General features: G+C 50.6%; 1 protein-coding gene across 7 annotated transcripts in view; it reads right to left on the bottom strand.

Annotated features, from left to right (window-relative positions):
* Positions 1–24,395, bottom strand: part of LARS2 (leucyl-tRNA synthetase 2, mitochondrial) — a 288,717-nt gene that overhangs the window by 28,916 nt on the left and 235,406 nt on the right. For all 7 annotated transcript variants that reach the window (XR_007921592.2, XM_051851689.2, XM_051851691.2 and 4 more), the window contains 5 exons: positions 22,005–22,109; positions 19,621–19,736; positions 15,811–16,094; positions 11,334–11,432; positions 8,235–8,372 (listed from right to left, as the gene is read on the bottom strand). Coding sequence is in view for 6 of the 7 variants with exons in the window: in XM_051851689.2 (XP_051707649.2) it covers positions 8,235–8,372; positions 11,334–11,432; positions 15,811–16,094; positions 19,621–19,736; positions 22,005–22,109 (742 nt within the window). In the remaining variant the exon portion in view is untranslated. The remainder of the gene's footprint in view (positions 1–8,234; positions 8,373–11,333; positions 11,433–15,810; positions 16,095–19,620; positions 19,737–22,004; positions 22,110–24,395) is intronic.

Here is a 24,395-nt window from a genome sequence, read left to right as displayed (position 1 = left end):
TGAAGAGAAACGAAGTCATACCCGAAACGGTACTTTAAAACGCTGTTGGGATACTGCAAGCTGCTCTTCCTTCTTTTTGCTTTTAAAGATTTATATATTTACTTGAAAGGCAGTTACAGAGACCTCAAAGGGCTGCAACAGCTGGGGCTGGGTCAAGCCAAAGCCAGGAGCCTGGAACTCCATCTGGGTCTCCCACGTGGGTGCAGGGCCCAAGCACTTGGGCCATCCTCTGCTGCTCTCCCAGGTGCACCAGCAGGGAGCTGGATCTGACACGGAACAGCTGGGACTTGAACCGGTCCCCATATGGGATGGCGACAATATAGCTGGCTTAACCCACTGCGCCACAGCGCTGGCCCTGTCTTCCTTCCTAAATGCAGTTTTAAACCATTATAAAGAAGTCATATGGCTGGTGTAGCGGCTCACTTGGCTAATCCTCCGCCTGCGACGCCGGCACCCTGGGTTCTAGTCCCAGTTGGGGTGCCGGATTCTGTCCCGGTTGCTCCTCTTTCAGTCCAGCTCTCTGCTGTGGCCCGGGAAGGCAGTGGAGGATGGCCCAAGCGCTTGGGCCCTGCACCTGCATGGGAGACCAGGAGGAAGTACCTGGCTCCTGGCTTTGGATTGGTGCAGCACACTGGCCGTGGCGGCCATTTAGGGGGTGAACCAATGGAAGGAAGACCTTTCTCTCTGTCTCTCTCTCTCACTGTTTAACTCTGCCTGTCAAAAAAAAAAAAAAAAAAAAAAAGTCATAAAAATGGTGAGATCCTGTCCTACATCTAAAGACACTGACCAATGAATGACTGGTCTACAGAACAATTATTCAGAAAGTGGCAGAAATATGCCCTCCTGTGAGGGAGAAAGGACTCCCGTGGGGTCTGTGTCTCTGCCCACGTGGGAAGAAAACATTCATGCTGTGTCTGCTCTTTATCTCACCTCCACCTGGGGCTACTGTGGTGCGGCCTGAGGCGTTCATATCCTATCTCAGCGTGCCTGCTTCAGTCCTGGTTCCCCCGCTTCTGAGCCAGCTACCGCCTAGTGGGACCCCGGGGAGACAGCAGGCGAGGGGCTCAAGTACGTGGTTTCTGCCACCCACACAGGAGACCTGGGTTGGGTTCTGGGCTCCTGGCTGTAGCCTGGTCCAGCCCTGGCTGTAGTGGGCATCTTGGCCAGTGAACCAGCAGCTGGAAGATCCCGATCTCTTTCAAATAAAGTGAAAAAAAAAAAATATTAAAAGAAGGGGGGAGGGAAGAGGAAATGCAAAGCAGAAGTGTCCGTTCTATAACCCGAGGTCTGTCTAAGTGTCCGTTCTATAACCCGAGGTCTGTCTAAGTGTCCGTTCTATAACCCAAGGTCCAGCTAAGTGTCCGTTCTATAACCCAAGGTCTAGCTAAGTGTCCGTTCTATAACCCGAGGTCCAGCTAAGTGTCCGTTCTATAACCCAAGGTCTGTCTAAGTGTCCGTTCTATAACCCGAGGTCCATCTACTGAGGGCTCACGTTGCTAATGTGCTCAGTGCCCTTCTGAGCGACATCTGTTTACTTACCCACAGGAAGGGCTCTGGCGCTAATGAGGAGAAAATTAGGTTAAGCACTTAATTTGAACTCTAAATTAGTTTTCTGCACTGCAGACTTTCAGAACCCACGTGTGCAAACGCAGAGTCGGCGAGCTGGGTCCAGCACAGGGTGCAGGGGGTGTGTGTGGCGGGGGGGAGAGCCCCGTGTGCTTCACCCCGGGAAGCTGGGCTTCCGGCTGTGCGACAGGCGTGTCAGGAGATCTTGTTAGTTTTTAAACAATTTCATTTATTTGAAAGGCAGAGTTACAGAGAAAGACACACACACAGAGGGAGAGAAAGAGATCTTCCAACTGTTGGTTCACTTCCCAGATGGCTGCAATGGCCAAGGCTGGGCCAGGAAGAAGCCAGGAGCCATGAGCTGCATCCGGGTCTCCCGTGTGGATGGCAGGGGCCCAAGCACTTTGGCCATCCTCTGCTGCTTTTCCCAGGCCGTGAGCAGAGAGCTGGAAGGGAAGTGGAGCAGCGGGCACATGAACTGCCACCCATGTGGGATGCAGGCTTTATCCACTTTGCCAAAGATCCCAGAGGGTCCGTCCTCTGTCCTCTGACCCAGGATCTCTAATGTTACGGCCTGCCCCTACAAGCACCCTCCAGATACTTGCTAGGGATATTTATAAAGAGGGTCGCTGGTTTTGTTTGTTTGTTTGTTTGTTTGTGTATGTGAGAGAGTAATTGGAAAATAGGTGGTTATTTAAATAAATTACAGTATATTTGTATGATGGAACATCACACATAAATTTAAAAGAATGGGAGCTTTATATGTGCTGCTATACAAAGATCACCAAGCCATGGCCGGAGCTGTGGCACAAGCTGGGCTTCTGCCTGTGGCGCCGGCATCCCATATGGGCTCTGGTTCAAGTACTGGCCGCTCCACTTCCAATCCAGCTCCCTGCTAGCGGCCTGGGAAGGCAGTGGAAGATGGTCCAAGTGCTTAGACCTCTGCACCCACGTGGGAGACCTGAAAGTTGCTCCTGGCCCCTGGCTTTGTATTGCCCCGGCTCCAGCCGTTGCGGCAATTTGGGGAGTGAACCAGCAGATGGGAGATCTCTCTCTCTCTCTCTGTAATTCTGCCTTTCAAATAAACAGATTTTTTGGGGGGGAAAAAAAAAAGGTCACCAAGCTACATTAATAAACTCCCCCCAAAAAACAAGATGGGAGTGGGGCTGGCGCTGTGTTGGGGTTCTGGTTGCTCTACTTCCAATCCAGCTTTCTCTTAACGCACCTCGGAGGCAGCAGATGATGGCCCAAGTGCTTGGGCCCCTGCCACCCACATTGGAGACCAGGATAGAGTTCCTGGCTCCTGGCTACAGCCTGGCTCAGCCTCGCCTTCTCCATTAGTCTGGCTTCCAAATCAATCTATATTTAAAAACAAACACCAGAAAGACAAATGACAGGTACATAATACAAGTAACATGTAAAATGAATATATTAATAAAAACATACACATGGAGAGAAGCAAAGTGCTTTTTTTTCTGGCAGAAGTTGAGGGGGTGGGGATGAAGGATAAGGAGAGCAATGCTAAGGTCTACTTTGTGCAGCAAAAATTTTCATCTCAGACATATCTTACTTTTTATTTTTTCAACTGTTGTTATGGGTCTCCCTGATAGGTAGATAATCAGACACTTCCTCTGCCTTCTCTGTAATTAAAAAATGGTCTAAAAGATACTGTACTTAAACAAACAGAAAACTCAGTGACAACTGAAATAAAAAAAAAACTCTAGGCACTATGCTTTTGGTGGCAGGCAGAGAAGGGAGCCTGACTTATTGTTCTGATGCGAAACAGGGGGAGAAGCCAGCGAAGGGTATAAAACACACTGCTCTGAATGTGTCACTGCACTGGTGAAACAACACCATCATCATCAACAACAACACCCAGGGAAACACAGCGCCCGAAGCCAGCTTCCCCTCGGGTTATCTAGGGAGCCCCGTGATCCTGCCCTTCTGTGCACGGCATGGATCAAGGAGATGGGGCAGAACACCTGGGCCTGAGCAGCCCTGGGGCCTAGGAGGACACCCCCAGACAAGGCAGGCGCTGTCCAAGGGAAATGGAAGTAGAAAGAAGCGTGTGGTGTAGAACAGAGAAGCAAGGGGCCTTGCCCATCATGGCCATGGAGATCAGTGGAAAACAAAGCAAAGAAAGACATCTCCCTGGAGAACCTGTAAGTACGAGCTGACTCCCTGTGGGTTTGGGGCTGCACTCATGCTACCTGTGGGGGCCTAAAAGCTGCAGGCAGAGAATTTAATTTAAAGCGGTGTTGGGTTGGGAACATCTCCAGGCAACAGGGAGAAGCGAACACAAATTATCTCCAGCACGAAGGCGCCAAGAAACCCTGCACATAAAGGTTCAAGGAATAAAAGCTATTGGTTAAAGATATCACACACACACAGACACAAACACATACACAGTGACTCACACATACACACAGACTTACACACACAAGACTCATATCACACACACACACGCGCACACACCCCACATACACACAGACTCACACACACTCATACATATACAAAACATACTCATACACACATACACAGACTCACACTCTTACATGCACATATTTAGACTCACACACACAGACACATAGATTCTCTCACACACACAGACACACACTACATACAAACTCACATACACACAGACTCACACACATGGACACACACATAGAGACAGACTCACAGATTCTCTCACACACCACACACACAGACTCACAGACTCTCACACACAGACAGACTCACACACATGCAAACACACACACACACACACACACAGATTCACACATGGAAGCAAAAAGCCACAAATGTAGAAACAGCACAAGTCTAAATCAGACTGACAATGACCACAGGCATATAATCGCCAGTCAGAGATATGAAATAGTTACACTGAATGTATCCTAGGAAAGAAAGCTTTCAAACGATGCAAAGGAGGGAGAAAAACCCTAGAGCTTCCCAAGGTAAAGAACATAAGTACTGAAACTAAAAAACCAAAGAATGGGCTCGTCAGTACTTTAGAGCAAGAGAGACAACTAGAAAGTTCAAAGAGAGATGTAAAGAAATCTCCCAAACGCAGCCTGGGGAAGCAGAGAGACAGGTGAAAGGACAACGCAAGGAAGCGAACGCAGACTGTTGAGGTCTACACGCCTCAGGCGGAGTGACGGAAGAAGAAGACACTGAAGTGGCATGAGGAAGAGATACTACTTGAAGAGACGGTGACAGAGAACCTTTGAAATGCCATCCTTCAGATTCAAGAAGCCCCACATCCCAAATCTGCACCTAAGCACAGAAGATAAACTCAACACCAAAGTCAAAGAGAATGCCTGAACAGCAAACGGAAGGAACAGACGGATCTGTCCAGAGGCAGCGACAAACCAAGCTGGAGCCACTGCTGACTTCCCATTGGCAACAAAGAATCCAGAAAATGGTCTGGGATAAACTGTCAACTTGGAACTCTAAATCAAATGCAAGTGTCTTTTGAAAATGAGGCTTAGGGGTACGTAGTGTAGTGCAGTGGGTGAGGTTGATGCTTGAGACACCAGCACCCCAAACTGGAGTACTTGGTATGGAGTCTTGACTCCCTTTCTGATCCAGCTTCCTGCTAACGTGCACCCTGGGGGTCTGTTCCCCTGCCACCCACAGGGAAGACCTAGATGGAGTTCCTGGCTCCTGGCTTTGGCCTGGCCTGGCCCAGCCCAGCCCCATTTATTGTAGGCATTTGGGGAATCAACCAGAGGGCATAGGATCTCTCCCTCTCTTACCCTCCCTCTCTTGCTCAAGAGCTTGAAATAAATACATTTCAGACAAAAATTAACAGATGGGTCTTCACGAAAGAAAATAAGACATAAGATGTAAGGAGGAAGAGCGAGGAGAGAGACACTGATAAGGGGCCAGCGCTGTGGCACTGTGGGTTAAATTCCTGGCCTGAAGCACCAGCATCCCTTATGGGCACCATTCTAGTCCCGGCTGCTCCTCTTCCAATCCAGCTCTCGGCTATGGCCTGCGAAAGCAGAAGATGGCCCAAGTCCTTGGGCCCTTGTACCCATGTGGGAGACCTGGAAGAAGCTCCTGGCTCCTGGCTTTGGATCAGCATAGCTCCGGCTGTTGCAACCATCTCTCTGTCTCTACCTCTCTGTGTAACTCTGTCTTTCAAATAAATAAAATAAATCTTAAAAAAAAAAAAAAAAAAAGACAGACACTGGTAAAACATAGTTCAGATGCACCTCCAGTTATGTTCCCAGTAGGTACTTCTGTGGATCTGACAAGCCCAATCTAAGATTTACATGCAAGAACAAAGGTTCCACCCTGGCCAAGTGTCCTGAAGAGAAGAAAAAGAACAACTAGATACCAAGACTTGTAAAAGAAAAATAATGAAGGCAGCAGACAACTAGTGCAGCAAAAGGCAGGCAGACAGACGGGCCAGGAGCCCAGCAGCAGCCCTGGCCTGTCTGACCCCTTGTCCAGTAGTGGACAGGGTCCCCCGGGGAGTGGTGACAGGTTGGACGGCTGCATCAATGGTATGCCGACTCCAGAAGCAACAGTCACAGAGGAGAAGGACCAGGGTCACTGCAGTTAGCTGAGGACTTCTGTTCATGGGAGAACCCCAGAGAATCAGCCAAGAACTAGAGAAGGCGTGCCGTGGCCGCAGCGGGAGCCTGGCTGTGGGAGCTGCGTGTCCCTGAGCGAGGGCTCCGCCTGTCGTCGTTGACGCCCTGCCAGTGCAGGGACTCGGTCGGAGCCGTGTATTTTATATCCTCTCTGGCACTGCCCCGTTTTGTTTGGCCCCAGGGCAGCAATCCAGGCTCCTCTGTGCCACGCTGCTAGAAGCACGGTGCCTGGGACTTTCACTCCAGCTGTCACAGGGGTTTTGCTGCTCTTTGGTTTGTCTGTTTAATACAACATCCTTCAGAATATTGTAATTTCATTAAGTAATTTTCATTTTATTTGAAAAAGTTAAGAGATAGATAAATAGATCAAGCAATCAATCAATCTTCTATCCGCTGGTTCACTTCCCAAACGCCTGCAATAGCCAGGGCTGGGCTGAGTCAAAGCCAGGAGCCTGGAACACAACTGAAGCTTCCCATCAGGGCGGCAGGGAACCTGAGCCATCTCTTGTCACCTCCCAAGGCACACAGCAACGGGAGGCTGGACTGGAAGTGGAGCAGCCGGGAGTCAAACCAGGTACTCCCGAGTGGGCACCCCAGTGTGGGACAAGGCGTCTCAAGCAGGGCCTTAGTTGTGCCAAACGCTCACCCATAGAACATCCAATCGCCTCTCTAACCTGAAAAAGGATTAGTATTATCTAGAATACTTACAAAACTCCTGGAAGTTGGTAAGAAACAGACAACCCAGAAGAAACAAGGGCCAAGGACACACAGAGATGTCACGTGAGGAACAGAGATCTACAGACACAGCAAAGCGTGCTGAGCTTCGTTAAGTAACCAGTGTCTGGGAATTCAAACGCAGCTGACACAGTGGGCCGCGATGCGCCCCTCGGTTTGGCTAACTCTGCAGGCTGGGTGAGAGGAAGCTTACTGAAGATGGGGGGACCCAGCTGAGTAAGCACATACGCTCCCCGTGAGCAAGTGTACGTCCAGGCATGCACTCTAAGGAAATGCTGACCCGCATCTGTCAGGAACCACGTGCAAGAATGTGCACGGCTGTTTGTCCGTGACTGCACGAAACTCCCCAGCAATGGACGGTGGCAAGACACAGAAACCAGGTTCTGAACTGGAAACTCCACTCTGCACAGTGGGACACCTCACAGCAGTGAAACACGAAACACAGCCTCGTGCATCAACTGAATTGCAAAAAAATCTGCACTGAGTGACGAAAACAAGACAGAATACATGGAATATGCTTCTACTTTGGTGAAGTTCAAACACAGGAAGACCAAACCACAGACATTCTTTAAAAATATATGTGTACGTTTATGTAAGGAAAAGCAAGAAAGTGAGTAATTCAAATTCAGGATAGGCGCTGGCTGGGGAAGGGGTGATGGGCGCAGGAAATGGGGTGATGTGATTCGGGAGGGGCACCCTGGGCTTTCTAAGGAAACTGGAATGTTCTATCTCCTGGACTGAGGAGTGGGGCAGTATGTTCATTTCTTTAAATTGCACCACACCTTAGATACACGATGAGTATATGTGAGTATAGACTTTAGTATGATGCATTCCACGAGATAAAAATCACATGCCCATATTCTTTGAACATCTGAGGAGCAGATTATAGGCCAGTGGGAACAGAATTTATCAACAGATTTACAATGTGGTTCCCTGTCTTCCAATCCACTGCGCCCACCGATGGAGGGCTGCATCCGTCAAAGCAGGACTCGGCCACACTCAGCAGCAGAGCTCACGCAGAGGAACCGAATGATCAGGGTGACTCACAGGAGACACGATTACAGAGCCAGGTTAACGTCACGGTCCACTCTCTTTGGTCTCACAAGTAAACATGACGAGTAATTTAGCTCAGCTCTATCAACAGAAAAGCACAGAAGGCTAGATTCTTTGCCAGCACGCAACAGCACTGGCCACAGCCTCAAACAGTCAGGGTTGATAAGGACTCTCAAATACACCTGCTACAAACATGCGCGTGCTTCCGAAGAACCGGCTCCGGCCACAAGCTGCTGCCGCAGGAACCGGATTCTCCTAAAAAGGAGTAGAACTGCTCACCTGTGTTTCACCATGTTCTGATCGTGGCAAAAATGACTGAAGAATCGTGCATAGAACAAGTGCATGACAGCATGTTCTTTCCCTCCAATGTACAAATCCACAGGCATCCAGTAATCTGCCGACGCCGCATCAAAAGGGCTGTGAGAGGCAGAACAGGAATTTTGAAAACCCCAAAGTGGCACAACTGTATACAAGAACGTACTGGAACCTGCCTATGCTGTGAGATGAACTGTGTCGGGGAATATGTGATTTTCCTTCTTAAAATATAAATAAGAGGAAAAGATTATGTAATGAAGGAGAAACCCTCACTGAAGACGTGACTGATGGACTGCAACGATTCTAATTTGTCTGCAAAGAGGGAAGAACAAAACGTTCCAGCAACAGGCGTTTTGGTACAGCGTATATTTGAGTATCTAGATGTATTTCCATTTTTATTACAGTTAGGCAGTTGAGATTTCTCAGTTCTGACCGACAGAGGGCAATGTGGTGTTTATGATCAAGAGTAACATGTAGATGCTGTTCATTTTAAAACAGAAACTCAATGTTACTGTTACAAGTAACCATAAAATACAGTCAGTCAGCAAAAGCCTGTGCAGGACTTCCTGAATGCCACAAGGGTGGCACCGAGGGCAGATTGTCATAAAGTAGCCCAGTAACTCTTCCTTACCTAATAGATACTTTGTAGACAACAGATGCTAAGAGAAAGCCTTCCTCACACTCCCACTCCTAACTGGGACAGACCTGTCCACTCCTGAGGGGACACTTTGTCAACCAAGCAAGAAACACTTTGTTGGAGCTGGTGCTGTGGCAGAGTGGGTAAAGCTGCCGCCTGCAGTGCCAGCATCCCATATGGGTGCTGGCCAATGTCCCGGCAGCTCCACTTCCCATCCAGCTCCCTGCTATGGACTAGGAAAGCAGTGGAAGATGACCGTGGGCCCCTGCACCCATGTGGGAGACCTGGAAGAAGCTCCTGGCTTCAGTTCAGCACAGCTCCGGTCGTTGTGGCCATCTGGGGAGTGAACCAGTGGATGGAAGACTTCCATCTCTATCTCTGCCTCTCCTCTCTCTGTGTAACTCTTCCTTTCAAATAAATAAATAAATCCTTAAAAAAAAAAAAAAAAAAAAAGAAAAGAAAGCCTTTGCCTTGGGAGGCTCTGCACTCTGTGGCCGGCTCCAGCTCTGGGGCTGGGAGCGGGAGCCTGTCCCTCAGCAGGGGCGTAGGCTGGTCTCTGCCACTACAACATCAGTTTGGTAAAATTTTTTTGTGCAAAATCGTACCCGAAGGAAACTCCATGGTTGACCCAGGGGACATAAAGAAAGGGAAGGGAGGGATGCTATTTCGCCTGAAGTCAAGTTTGGGGTAAATTCAGGCTGAAAGTGGTCCCAGCTCGGGGTGATGATCTCTACATAGGGAACCAGGCAGAGCTGGAACAATCACGCAAGTCACGCACACCACACAGGAAGTGAAGTGCTCTGCACTCCCCCCGAAGAGGCTGCGAAGGTCTCACGCCGTACCTGGCACCAGCCCGGGGTCTGCATGAAGGCTCTCCTTGCGGAGGCGCCGGCCTGCCCTTGCAGTCTAAGCTGGAGAGCACCAGCAGCCCCTGGCCCCTTTGACAAGGAAGGCACTGAAGAGGGACCCTCTGGGGGCTGGACAGGGCCATGCTGGTGGTTCCTGGTCACGGGAGGCACCCTGCACCCTTCCTGCCTTTGCTAGGTGCCGCTGACTCGGGATCCCACGCCTTCCTGGGGCAGGAGGGGAGCACCCAGGCGGCCACAAATAAAGTCTTTCACAACCCACGAAGAGAAGAGTGCACTTTCACATGTTCCAGAATATTCCATGAGGGACAAGAGACTCTGGCAGGGTCCTTTCCAGCACAGTCTACACACCTTTCCTGGCCTCCATAATTGTTCCCTTTACATTTCAGTCTCTCTCTTTACCTCCTGCTATCTTTCCTTTAATTTTGTTCCCTTCTTGACCAAAAAACAAACAAAACAAAACCCTGAATGCAGCCGAAAAATCAAGTAGTGCTGAAAGCAGTGGCCTCCAGCTCGAATTCTCCCCCACCCCCTAACCTGTCCCTTAGCCACTTTTAGTGGTTCCAGCAGTTTCTTCCAGGAATTACTAAGCAACATGTCTATACTCTTTATCGATTATCAAGTTGGGACATTATCTATCTGTACGTGATGGGAGACAATGCTACTCACATGTCACACACTCCCCATCTCCTACCATCCCTGTATAGTCACATCATTGTTTTTAGTTGAATAATATCTTTTGTTTGGAAAGTTTATTTTTACTTGAAAAGCAGAGAGAGAAAGAGAGAGAGATCTTTCATCTGCTGGTTCACTCCCCAAATGCCTGCACCAACCAAGGGTGGGTCAGGCGGAAGCCAGGAGCTCCATCTGGGTCTCCTCCATGGGTGGTAGGGGCCTAAGTACTGGAGCCACCCGCTGCTGCCTCCCAGGGTGCAGTGAGCAGGAAGTGGTGAGAGTGGCGGCGCGACCCCACCCGAGGGCAGCAGCTTAACTTCAGTGTCCGCCCCACATCCTGGCAATCCCACGAAGGCAGCGCCCTCTCAGGAGGAGCTTACAGGATCATTTCCTTTCTTTTACTGTTTCCTTTGAAACTGGTCTTCTCTTTGGATTCATCTGGCTGTGAATAACCTAACTTAATAATTTAACACACACACACACACACACACACACACACCGCTGTTTTCAAGGGCACAGCAGACCAACAGCTTCCCACATCATCACCTGTGGATCCCATCTGGTGTTCACATCAGCCTGCACCCTCCCAGGATCAAGCAGAGGGGACGCGTGCCGAGCCACTGGCCAGCCCTGGGCCTCTGAAGCCGACCCGCTCTGCCCGGGGCTCCCTGCCAGCCTGGCTGAGGCTTCCCCAGAGCTGCACCGTGGTCTGAGGCTCGGCTTTCCTCATCACACCGCACAGCAGTCTAAGGGCTCTCCTGCTCCTCTCCCCTCTGTCCTGCATAGGCGTCTCTGCAAGTCTCCTGCACATCTAATTTACCGCGATGTTTGTTATTGGAGGGCCCCAAGTGACACGCACTCCGGGATGGTTGGTGGGGGCTTTACCTGTGCGGATTCTGAGGGTCAGTGTACCGGAAGTAGTACCATGCGGAATCAACAAAGGTATCCATCGTGTCCGTCTCTCTCCTGGCTGCTCCCTTGCACCTGAGAAATAAATGAAGCTCATCCACGGGTCTCTCTTTAAATTTTACTGCAGTTTTCCACCAGCTCTTGAGAAAGCTATGAAATGGGCATGAATTTAACATGTCTTAAGTATAATGCCACGTCGTGAAAAGACACTTCAGAGAAAGCTCTCCTTTTAGATTCTCCGTGATGCCCTAAAGAAATTTACAAAATAAAAATCGCAACCTTCAACAATGAAAAGCATCATATATTCTCCACTTCTCCCACTCGAACCTGGTAGGAAACCAACCAGGATTAGGTGTCTGCTTTCTGCACGGGTCAAGACTGCCTTCAGCCAGTGCCTGCTTCGTGATGCTTATGAAGCAAATCAGTGCACGGAGAGAGAGGAACCAAACGCAGCAGGGTCTGATGCAGAATGAACTTGGCTTTTCCCTACTTCTGCTCCAGGGAGGTTGGTGCAGACACCCGTTGGGGCCACCTAAGGAAAATCAATCACGCAAAGGCACTGGTCGGATGGAGCCAGCTCATACCAGCTTGCGAGAGTCAACTCCCAACTCCTTGACAAGTGATGTCAAGCCAGGAGCTTGAAATTGGCCTTGCTGGGAGGACATGCCCCACAGAAATTGGCAAACACCGCAGCACCAGAAGCCCCTCCACCCCGCTGCCTAAAGGCAGGCTCCTATGCAAGTGTGACGAGAGCCCTGGGGTGTGAGAGCTGGAAGCAGCAAGTACTCCATTCCCAAGGGACGGATATGCACGGGGGACCAAGGCCCACGAGGGCACAGTGCTGCACTCGCTCGTAGTGACATCCCTCGGGGTACGGGCCTGTGCAATTCGAACAACCAGGTGCCAAAGGGCTAGGAACACAAGAGAGGGTGCCCTTGGCCAAGCCTGGTACAGGCGAGGGCTCAGCTCCTCCTGAGCACTCCCCCAGAGCTGCAGATGGCCGGCTGTGCACGGGGCCCCGAGTGCAGTGCGGTGCCACAGCAGGAGCGCCCAGCTCAGACCCCAGCTCTCCCCTCTGATACGTGTACGCAGGGCCAACCACCTCTGCAAATATTGCACCTTGGGCAGTGAATGTCCTGGGGGGAGGAGGCGGTTCCTAGGAGACTCAGGGAGTGGGACAGGGAGTCCCAAGAGCAACTAGACACACCTTTCACTGAATCAGCAGGTGAGGGCTTCGGGCTGCTTTTAATTTTAAAAAAGAAGAAGAAAAGGGTTGTATTTGTATCCTGAATCGGTGAGGCAGTTCCTGCTGGCTCTAAGAGGCTATTTACGAGGCTACTTTAAAATTTTCAATGAAAAATGGCATCACAAAGTAAATCTATTTGGAGGAAAAAACAGTTGAAATTCCTGCGCATGAAAGGTTCATGGAAATTATGTATTATGTATAGAATATATACTGTACAAAGCTACGTGGGTTTCAAAATATCTTTGCAACACAATAAACCTTTTTTTAAAAGAGTCAGAGACTCTTAGGGTTTTCTTTTTTTTCCTTTATGCTTATTTTCATCTATTTGACAGGCAGAATAACACACATATACACCACACACACACAAAAGGGGGGGGGGGGGGAGAGATTGAGATCCCATCCGCTGGCTCACTCCCCAAATGCCCACAACAACCAGGGCTGGGCTAGGCCAAAGCCAGGAGCCTGGAATGCTCTCTGGGTCTCCCATGTGGGTGGCAGGGGCCCAAGCACTTGGACCATCATCTGCTGCCTCCCAGGTTGCATTAGCAGAAAGCACAGTAGCCAGGACTTGAACTGGAACTCCCATACAGGAAGCAGGTGTTCCCTGCGGTGGCCTAACCTGCCATGCCACGGGTGTCAGCTCTGAATTCTTAAAAATATTCCATTTCCCATGAATTGTTGATGTTTCCCTCTGTTACTGAAGGAAACAGTCACCCCTCCCCTCCCCTGCCTTCCCTTCCCCCATGTCAGCCGATTAAACCGAAGCGGCTGAGCAAAGAGTGTGGGAGCCCCAAATCTGGCAGGGACTCAGGACTCCAGGGACCCCCTGCACCGGGAGCACAGGTGCTTCCTAAGGGAATCCTGTTTCCACCGCCAGGGGCTGCTGGTCTCAGGAGTGCCTCTAAATGAAAGACAGGTCTTTTCATTTGGTGAGCAATCAACCAGAACACACTTCTATTTTGAGAAATAATTAGAAGATAAAGGCGACGTTTTCCTCCTCAGCTACTTGTGCACTGCTTCCAGAGAGGAAGCAAGTGCAGGCTGCGTGGATGCAAGGCATCGCCCTGGCGGATGCTCGCCACGCTGACTTCCTCTTGAAAGGCCTGGTTACACGGAACACAACACATTGTACTGCTCACAAGGAGAGCTGGGTGAGCGGCAAGAGTGATGATGACCTCACTAGTGTTACTGTGGTAGTAAGAATACTAAGACCGGGTAGCAGGTACTGAAGCACAGGTGTTGTCTCATTTAATCCCCAGGAGTCCTACTACTACTCAACCCCTGCTCCACAGTGCAGTGACTAGGTTCAGAGAGGGTAAGAAACCTGCCCAAGGTCACAGAGCTCAATAGGAGGGTCAAGCCACTGCCTGCAGTGCCAGCATTCCATGTGGGTGCCAGTTGGAGTCTCAGCTGCTCCACTTCCTATCCAGCTCCCTGCTAATGGCCTGGAAAAGCAGTGAAAGATGGCCCAAGTCCTTGGCCCCTGCACCCATGTGGGAGACCCCGAAGAAGCTCTGGGCTCCTGGCTTTGGATCGGCCCTGCTCTGGCTGCTATGGCCACCTGGCAAATGAACCAGTGGATGAAAGACCTCTCTCCCTACCTCTGCCTCTCTGTAACTCTGCCTTTCAAATAAATAAATAATAAATCTTTAAAGAAAATAAAGAATCTTGCAGGATGTGTTGTCAACACCAAGTTCTGGGTTCCACCCTCCCAGAATTCTGAAGTCAGGGAGGGGGAGCACAGCCCCACCAAGGCCGCAGCTGCGGGGAGCCCCTTCGGCATGGCTTATCCACAAAGGTGGCCTGCTGTCTTCCTCCTGTGGCAAACGTTTTACCCTAAAACGGCCCAGGGCTGCCCAAGTTCCCACCTACAAGCTCCATTACTGGCATCATGGCCCGGCAGGTCTCTGGCTGGGCGGCGGTAGCGCTTCCATTTACCGAGTACCTGCCGGGTGCCACCACACAGATCAGCGTGTGCACCCGAGTCTCTGGACGTCCTTCCCGCGGGTGATTTAAGTCCCTAATGAAGGAACTGAGGCTCTGAGAGCCGAAGCGACTTCCCCCATGCCAGAGAGCTGGGGAAGAGGCAGCACCGGAACCTGAAGCTGACACACTCCGCCTCTCCGGCCCCAGACTTTCAACTGTACTCTGTGGCTACCGTTACCAAGCCGGGAAGGCAGCTCTGGACTGAGAGCACTGAGCTGTTTCAAACATCCTCATCTGGCCTACACGGCAGCGTAAGACAGCAGGAGGAAAACACTGGGCCTCGATGGCTGTTATTTTTTGTTTAATCAACCAAAATGGCACCATAAAAATCACACTTGAGATGAGTCAGTGAATTGACAGAAAAACCTAACAGCACTTCCGAAGTGAGCAGAGAGGAAGCACGAGTTTCAGTTTATTACGAAGGAAGTCCCTGAGCACAGGTCCCTTCTTAGCTCCTGCTCTGCTCCTTGGGGTCCAGTCTCCACTGTCACCACTGTCCCCATGTTGGAAAACCAAAAAGCAGAGAAGAGAAACTGTCCCCTCTCGTCTCCAGGAAGCAACCTGGGATACAAAAATAGAAGAGACTGATCTTTTACAAAACCATGGTGGAGGAGCTGGCGCTGTGGCGCACTAGGTTAATTCTGTGGCACTGGCATCCCATATGGGCACCGGTTCTAGTCCCGGTTTCTCCTCTTCCAGTCCAGCTCTCTGCTGTGGCCCGGGAAGGCAGTGGAGGATGGCCCAAGTGCTTGGGCCCTGCACCCCATGGGAGACCAGGAGGAAGCACCTGGCTCCTGGCTTCGGACTGGCACGGCGCGCCGGCTGTAGCAGCCATTTGGGGAGTGAACCAACAGAAGGAAGACCTTTCTCTCTCTCTCTCACTGTCTGTAACTCTACCTCTCAAATAAATAAAATCTTCAAAAAAAAAAAAAAAAAAAAAAAAAACACAGTGGAAACGTGTAGATGTTCCACCTGTGGGATCTGACACTTCCGGGAAAGGTTTGAATTGACAACCTGCTTCTTCCGACAGCTCAGAGGGGGAGGGCGCCCGCCACAGCGGCCACAGGCTGCACACCCTTCTCTCAAGGGTCTGGAAAGAGCTGCAGGATTCTTTCCAGCCTAATGCAATTCACAGGAAAATGGTTAGGAGGGTAGCACCAGGAGGGGGAGAGGGAGGGGGAGAGAGGCTGGTGGCGCTGCTGCGGGGACATGGCTCCCTACCTGGGGCAGGAGCAGTTCACCCACTCTGTGGCCGTGGCCAGTGGGGAGCCACCCTTGCCGGTGAAGGCCGTGATGCTGGGCAAGGTCACGGGCAAGTCCTCCAGGGGCACAGGCACGGGGCCGCAGGCCGGGCAGTGGACAATGGGGATCGGCGTGCCCCAGTAGCGCTGCCGTGAGATCAGCCAGTCTTTCAGTTTGTCACTTGTCACGTCTCCTCCCACTCTCTTCTCCCGGGCTTTCTGAGTCAGGGCCAGGAAAGCATCCTGCCGGCTCATACCTGTGAACTGAGAGGGAGAGACAGGGCACTGTTGCTCCCGGCATGAGACAAGTCCCCACCCCCACTGCCAGGTTCAGCAAGGGGCTGCCTTAGGCTTGTGTTGGTGGGGGAGTAGGGAGGGGACTCCTCCTTATGATTAACCTTAAAAATGTTACCACTGTTGCTGTAAAGACGAGTATGACTTCTGACCCTGAAAGTTCACTTTCCTCTTGACTTTGGAAGAAATTAAAACCTCTTGGGAGGTCTCTGAAAGTACTGGGGTGGAGAGAGGGGATCCAGGCCCCATGCCCACCAGGTCTAATGGGTGAGCTGGCTCTGGTATCCTCATCACCGCAGTCCCACCATACTTACAAAACACCAAGTATCAGCACTTAGTTGCTGGTGAACAGCGCAGAGCCTGTATGCTTACTGACTGCTCACCTGTGGGGAGGGGGAGGAGAGGAACTTCCAGAAAAGAACTCAGTATCATCCCGGAGCAGAAGAACCCAGGCGAGCAAGGGAAGGAACTGGGACCCTGGCTTGGGGAACTGGACCACTCTGTGTGGTTTAAATGCTCCCATCTCACAGACAGCAGGCCAAAACACTAACAGCACACAGAGCAGTTCCCTGTCCACCTGCAGCTTTTCAGAGCGTCTTGCTAACAGCCAGGGTCATGGGTGGGCTGTGATTGGGTCAGTGAATACTTCTTGCACACCTACGTGCACTGGGGGTCTGCCCCGTCCTCAAGGGGCTGACAGTCCTGGGGTACAGAGGATGAAAGCGCAGCTGCTTCCCAAAGGCAGCTGTTTCCGCAGGCATTTGAAGGTCCCTGGTGTACATAGCTCCCCACCAAGGAACCCCTCAAGCCCCGGGAAGATGCTCCATGTCCGGCTCTCTGTTAGCAGGTCGAATGATGCAGATATGAGTTCCCTTTGAAGTCTGTCTTCTCCGTGCACCACTGCCTTCTGTCCCAGAACCTCACGGATGAAGCAGGCTTGCCCCCTCCGTCCTCCCTCCACTCACAGAAAGAACTCCTGATCCTCTCCACCAGAGCACCAAGGCAGTGTGCGGGAAGCCAGGGAGCTCGCAAGCCCACACGGAGGCACAGGTGTCTCTCTGAGCACTCCAGACCGAATTTTGGCCCTGGTGTGCCCTTTCTCCACTACGGAGGGCTAAACAGGGCTCCCTCACAGACACTTTAGCTTAGATCGGCTTCCCCTGCAAGAAGCACACTCCAACAAGGTCTAGAAAGAGGCTGAAGGTTCGGTATCTCACTGATAGATTCGCGTCTTGAGGGGTGTGATGTAAGAAATGAAGGCTGGCCAGCACCACGGCTCACTAGGCTAATCCTCTGCCTTGCGGCGCCGGCACACCGGGTTCTAGTCCTGGTCGGGGCGCCGGATTCTGTCCCGGTTGCCCCTCTTCCAGGCCAGCTCTCTGCTGTGGCCAGGAAGTGCAGTGGAGGATGGCCCAAGTGCTTGGGCCCTGCACCCCATGGGAGACCAGGAGAAGCACCTGGCTCCTGCCATCGGATCAGTGCGGCGCGCTGGCCACAGCGCACCGGCCGTGGCAGCCATTGGAGGGTGAACCAACGGCAAAGGAAGACCTTTCTCTCTGTCTCTCTCTCACTGTCCACTCTGCCTGTCAAAAAAAAAAAAAAAAAAAAAAGAAAGAAAAAAGAAATGAAGACACAAACATGTGGACAGAAAATGAAGTCACTCTTTAGAAAGGAAAAAAATCTGTAGTTGTATCAGAAACCTGAAAAACCTGCATGTTCAGGTCTGACGGAGTCAGGATCACCCAGGGCAGGGCCAGGAAGCACCTCTCGGGTGATTCAGAGACACGGCCAGATGTGGGATCACCATGCTAGCCCAGGCGTTCCCAGATCCTGCTGCACATGAGAAACACCTGGAAAGCTCTGACCGCTCTTGATGTCCAATCCAAGTCCTCACCAACAACCATTAACTCTGAACGTTGGGGTGGGACCCCAGGCATTGGTATTTTAAAACACTTCCTGGATACTTCCAATTTACAGCCATGTTTAAGAACAAGTGCTCAGGGCCAGCACTGTGGCATAGCAGTTACGAAAAGATGCTGCCTGCAGTGCCAGCATCCCATATAGGTGCCTGTTTGAGTCCTGGCTGCTCCACTTCCGATCCAGCTCTCTGCTATGGCCTGGGAAAGCAGTAGGGGTTGGTCCAAGTCCTTGGGCTCCTGCACCCTTGTGGAAGACCTGGAAGAAGCTCCTGGCTCCTGGCTCCTGGCTTCAGATAGGTGCAGCTCTGGCCGTTGCAGCCAATTGGGGAGTGAACCAGTGTTTGGAAGACTTCTCTCTCTCGCTCTCTCTCTGTCTAACTCTGACTTTCAAATAAAATAAGTAAATCTTAAAAAAAAAAAAAAGTGCTCCAGGTGCTGGCATCCCATGTAGGCGTAGGTTCAAGTCCTGGCTGCTCCATTTCTAATCCAGCTCCCTGTTAGTGCACCTGGGAAAGCAGCAGGAGATGTCTCAAGTCCTCGAGCTCCTGTCACCCAAGTAGGAGACCTGGAGGAAGCTCTTGGCTCCTGGCTTCAGCCTGGCTCAGCCACAAGCTGCTGTGGCCATCTGTGGGGTGAGCTAGCAGATTGAAGATCTCCCTCTCCCTCTCCATCCTTCTATCTCTGCCTTTCAAATAATTTAAAAATAAAATGAAAAAAAAAAAAAAGGAATGAGTGCTACGGTATGCTTAAACTTTAACGTGCATAGAAATCACACAGAGATCTTGGTCTGAGATTCCACCCTTCTGACAAGTGCTGCCAATGTCACCAATCTGGGGACAAGACTTTAAGCGGCAAGGTTCTAAACCAGGCCAGCCGCAGTGAGCAATAGCACCAGACACTTTCTAGATATGCAAATTTGTGGGTCCCACCCACCTGAGATGACTGAACCATACCTCAGGGGAGGAGCCAGGCCACGTGTGTAACAAGCCCACCTGGTGGTTCTGCTGGGAGCTCCAGCTTGAGACTCACTGCTCTCAACCACGCCCCTCCCTCCCCTGCCTCTTCCATCACTCTCTGGTCTCGCTCCACCCAAGAGGCTGGGTTCAAATCCGGCCAGATGCACCCTCTTCAAAAGCTGCTGCCTCCTGTGAGCCAGAGACAACCTCGACCAAATAAACTCCAATCAGAACTTCTCTGCTGCCTTCTGGGAGCTCACCTTCAGGGGGACATAAATCAGTCATCTGGAGACAACAGCTGCCTCTCCCAGGAAGGGCCAATTTCCACTGCCCCCCCCCCCCACCCCCGAGATTCCTTGGGAAAGACTCTTTCTCAGGCAGGAGATTCCCAAGACACAGTGAAGTTACTTCGATACCATACTATTGCAGAAGGAGATAGACACGGAGCTGACAAACTTATCCTGAAGATGAAGGAACAAAGCTGCAGACTTAGAGGTGGGGACAGGTTGGGGAGGCGGGGGCAGGCTGTCACTGGCCCCAGAGGGACGACAGCTCGCCAAACTGCCACCAAGGTCAGGGCTTTAGGAGGACGCCGTCTGTCTCAGGCCTAGGGGCACCGACCTCAGCAGAGTGGCTCAGTCTCTCTGTGCCGTCCGGCAAAGTCTCAATGACTTCAGAGTAGGGTAGGCCCAAGGCGTGGGCTAGCATCCTGTCCTCTGAGCTCGTGCTGGGAATTCCTATTCAGAGGGGAAGAGACACAAAGCATCTTTTTAAGTGCCCGAATCACAACCAACCGACAGCACCGAAGTACCTATGCGACCACGTCACAGGCAAGGGGAAAACAGTACACGGTCTTAGAGAAACCCACCACTCGCACACACCCAGGCTGCCAGGCCGGTGGCATTTCCTTTCAGTCTTTGTCCTTGGCTTGGTTTCTTTTTCTTTTTAAATAGCTGCAATGCTAAAATACACAAATCTCTGTCGCTGAAACAGCGGATCCCAGGCGGCTGGGGGAGCCTCTTCCCCAGCCTCCCCAGTGCCCGGCCAGTGGCTGCCTCCGCCAGCATTTCCTGGCACCCCAGAAAGATCTGCTCAGCCAGGAGGTGGCAGGCTGGCAACTGTGTTTTGTTCCTGAAGATAAGGGTACAGCCCGAGTCGACCTCCATTCTGCAGCCCGCCCGGGGCCCTTGAAGGGGTGAAGCAGTGCGCACACGGTGGGGTCACGGCTGCTGCTTTGGCTGCAGGGGGCACAAGGCTCAGTTTTTCCCATGGGTTCTGTAAGGGCCTTGTGGGGGGAGGGGCTGTGGTGGGCAGCATTCCCCTCCCCCAATTCCGGCCCAAGCTGGGATTAGCTGGGGACGCAGGGCAAGGTGAGGAGGGCATGGTCACCCCTGCGTCCCGCAGCGCGTGGTTTGGAAGCTGGGCATCATGACCCCCAAATGGACTTGGCCACATAAAGAATGTTCTGGCCCATGGTGTTGTGGAGTGAGGCTCCGGGAAGCGAGCTATTGCTAACACTGGATGGGGCACGGGGAAAACACTGCCTTATCTCTTGTTTATTTCCATTTTCATTTTTCTTGGGAGGACAAGAAACAAGAATTTAGAAATGTTAATTTTTCAACTATGGGAAATCAAGACAACAGGAAAAACAGTTTCAACACAATTGGAAAAACAATTTTCTATGCCTACCTAAATTCCCCTTCCTAATTCTCGGTATTGTTCAAGGAGTTGACCCAAAATATCAAATAAACAAACCCCACTCCCAAAGCCATATCAACAAGACCCTGATTTATTGGTTATCCCGGCTGGCTGTGTTAATAAATGTTACTGATGAGCAAATGGATAAACGGAATTACTTCCTTGAACAGCACGCTTCCTGTGTTAAAATGTTCAGAGGCAGACGGCCACAATGGCGTGGTACTGCTTTTCTGCTTTGGTGCCTCTTCAAATCATTTACCCAAAAACTGATCTCAGCATTAGGGATGCCGGCTGGTACCGGGAGATACACAGGTCTATCCTGAGGACTGGGACATCAGAGCTGCCTCTAGGTTCCCATCCCCCCGTTCTTCCTCTTAGGTGACGACAGCTTTGACGCTCACGAATGGGGAAGACTGCCAAGGATGTCCAATTCACAGCTCCAAACAGGCCTTCAGTTTCACCACTGTGTCACCTTCCTCTTCTGAGCAGCTCAAGTGCACGTCCCCAACCAATCCTTCACCAAACCCAGCCCACGTGGGTCACGTGTGCCCACGTGTGTCCTGAGCCCCCAGTGCAGAGCTGCTCAGGCTGGATGAACGTGGAAACTGGGTTTTCCTCAGCCTTGTATCACTGCCCACATCATAGGGATACGGGTCACCAACTCTGTGCAGATATGGGGTCTGGCACTGTGGCACAGCAGATTAACGCCCTGGCCTGAAGCGCCGGCATCCCATATGGGCGCCGGTTTGACTCCTGGCTGCTCCAATTCAGATCCAACTCTGTGCTATGGCCTGGGAAAGCAGTAGAAGATGGCCCAAGTCTTTGGGTTCCTGCACCCACGTGGAAGATGCTCCTGGCTCCTGGCTTCAGATGGGCCCAGCTCTAGCTGTTGTGGCCATTTGGGGAGTGAACCAGTGGATGGAAGCCCTCTCTCTCTCTGCCTCTCCTTCTGCCTTTCAAATAAATAAATCAATCTTTTTTTTAAAGAGTCATGAACCAGACTTTTTTAAAAAAATTATTCTCAATAGCATCTAACAAGGTGTGATATATAAGGGGTCTTCAAAAACAAGTTCACCGAAAATGGACATCATGAAAATATCATGCATGGATTTCAAAAACATTCTGCACCAAAATAAACAATCTTTTGATTCCATTTTCCATGAACTTTTTGAAGAATGCAGTCATTTTTACAAAGAAGCAAAGCAGACTAGGAATCCACAGTTCTGCCAGTTGCCAGCAACAGGCAAGTATTCTGATCCTCAGCCTTTAAAGTATATTATTGGGATTATATTTCAATAGCTCCTTACCTATTTTTGAATCCAGAGAGCCTTCGAAGTCAGCGCTGGCCGTGATGACGACAGGGACTTCCTGCTGGGTGAGCATGTTCACAGCCATCACAGGTGTGAGGCAATCTGAAAATGAGAACAGAATAGCTGTGGGCTCCGGGCAGCTCAGGCGGCAACACCAGCTGAACCTCAGAGACGAGGAAGAGAAGCAGCACCAGAACGTCTGTGTTTCATGCTAATTTGTTAAAGAATTTGTCCTTTGAAGAGTATTAATAGATAATTCACACCCGGGGGGAAAAATCAACAGATTACACAAGCACATGAGAGAATGTTCATCTATGCTCATAAACAAATAAGCAAAAACAGCATTTTGCTTTCCAGATTGTAAAGATAGTCCCATCATCAGTTTGTCCTTTTGAAAAATACTTCAAGTGTAATCGGGGACCTCATAAAGTTTGTGGGAAAGTGGAATTTAAACATAAGTTTGTTTTGTTCCAAAATAATGGAAATCTACACATAGTGCTTTTCATAATACTCATTTCCATGGACTTTTTGAAGATCCCTTGTACAGAAGAATGAGAGACACAATCCATCTACGGTGGAACTAGGAGACATCTGAAATCCCAAACCGTAACACTTGAAGATGGAAGTGGGTAGGGAGCAGAACATGAACAGGAGAGAAGACAGAGTCCCAGATATCCTGAGACAAAATGGTTCCTTCCCAAGTACCTTTTTCTTAGGAGATACTAGAGGATGTGTTCCAGTAAAACAATGGGGTAGATCAAAAAAGAGACAGATCTGGGCTCCAGGAATTAGAGAATTCAATAGAGAAAAAAAGAGTAGGGACATCCACAGAATGAAGACAGAGGGAGGGTCTGGATGCGCACTCTCCTGGCTTCTGTCTGCACAGTGGCCAGGTCAGATGCAAGCACAGCAGAGGGTCCTGGGAGGCATCTTCAGGAAAATGAGGAAATCGGCAGATGATCTGGCAAGTGGGAATACGCAGGAAATTGTATTCAGAAGAGTCTCAAAGGGCTTTGGGGAGGGTCAAAAAACACAAAGCAAATGAAAAAAAAAAAGACGACATTATGAATTTCAGGAAGAACAGAAGTTAAAAGTAAAAATGAAAATATAATCACAGTATAAGCTTGGCTCACCTGGGAACATTATTTATGTGGTCATAATAAAGCCACTGGGATTTACCCAAACACTGTATCAGTTTCACACTAAGCTGCACACGCGTGTGCACAGATCTTTACTGAGTGTAGGGCAGAGGCAGGAAGAACTAAATAAAGCCCCAGGGTGAGAAAGGACGAGAGGTGTACAAACTGGGCTCTGAATATTGACAACACATGTAACTGACAATGCATAGCCTCTCATGATTTACAACACTTGCTGTGTTTTAAGACTTCATGTAATTCTCTAAGATGTATTTTATAAAACCCCCCACTCAAACCCAGAATTTAGGATTCATATTTCAGAGAGGTAAAGGTAGGCTCTGTATGCATCTAAGCTAGTTTTTTGTTGTTGTTCTTTTAGATTTTTATTTATTTATTTGAGAGGCAGAGTCACAGAGAGAGAAGTCTTCCATTCACTGGTTCACTCCCCAACTGACTGCAACAGCTGGAGCAGGGTTGATCTAAAGCCAGGAGCCAGGAGCTTCCCTTGGGACTCCCAAGTGGGCAAAGGGGACCAAGCACTTGGGTCATCTTTTACTGTCCTCCCAGGCCATAAGCAAAGCTTTGGATTGGAAGTGGAACAGCAGGGACACAAATTGGCACCCATATGTGATGCCAGTGCCGGAGGTGGAGTCTTAGCCCCCTGCATCACAGTGCTGGCCCCTTGAAGCCAGTGTTTACCTTCTTTGACCTGGGGTGTCAGGAAGCACAGGCCAGGGTGTGGTGGGGACAGAGTGAAGTGCAACCCCAACTGCTCTCCAAGGCTAGGGTCCAGATGTATGACCTGGGTGGCACAAGCTGCCAGAGCCAGCCACATGCGGACTCGCTTCTCAGAGTTGGGACCTGTGCCTCTGATTTCATAGCAGGCCCTTCTCAAAGGAGACATGCATATCTGCAAATCCTGCCAACATGATACACTGTTGGTAGCAGGCTGGAAGGTGAGGTCAGAGTGAAAGACACTAGGCAATGTGAACTGAGACACAGCAATGTGGGCACATGACACGGATGTGGAGGTCCATGAGAGCAAAGGCTGTGTAGACACTGCCAGTTGACTGCTCTATCTGCCTCTTCTGATTCAGCAACGGGAGGCTGAGCGGGGCTTGTGGCTGCCGGGCTAACAGCAGCACTGCTCAGCTTCCCTTGCAGCCAGTTATGGCCCTCGGGCACAGGGCAGAGGCAACTTCTAGGTCATGTTCTCAAAGGGAGGGAGCATGGCCTTCTCCCCATTCTTCGC

Source organism: Oryctolagus cuniculus, chromosome 10, assembly GCF_964237555.1.
Source record: "Oryctolagus cuniculus chromosome 10, mOryCun1.1, whole genome shotgun sequence".
Taxonomy (NCBI): domain Eukaryota; kingdom Metazoa; phylum Chordata; class Mammalia; order Lagomorpha; family Leporidae; genus Oryctolagus; species Oryctolagus cuniculus.
The sequence above is the reverse complement of the archived record's forward strand: the minus strand, read 5'-3'. Positions and strand labels throughout refer to the sequence as shown.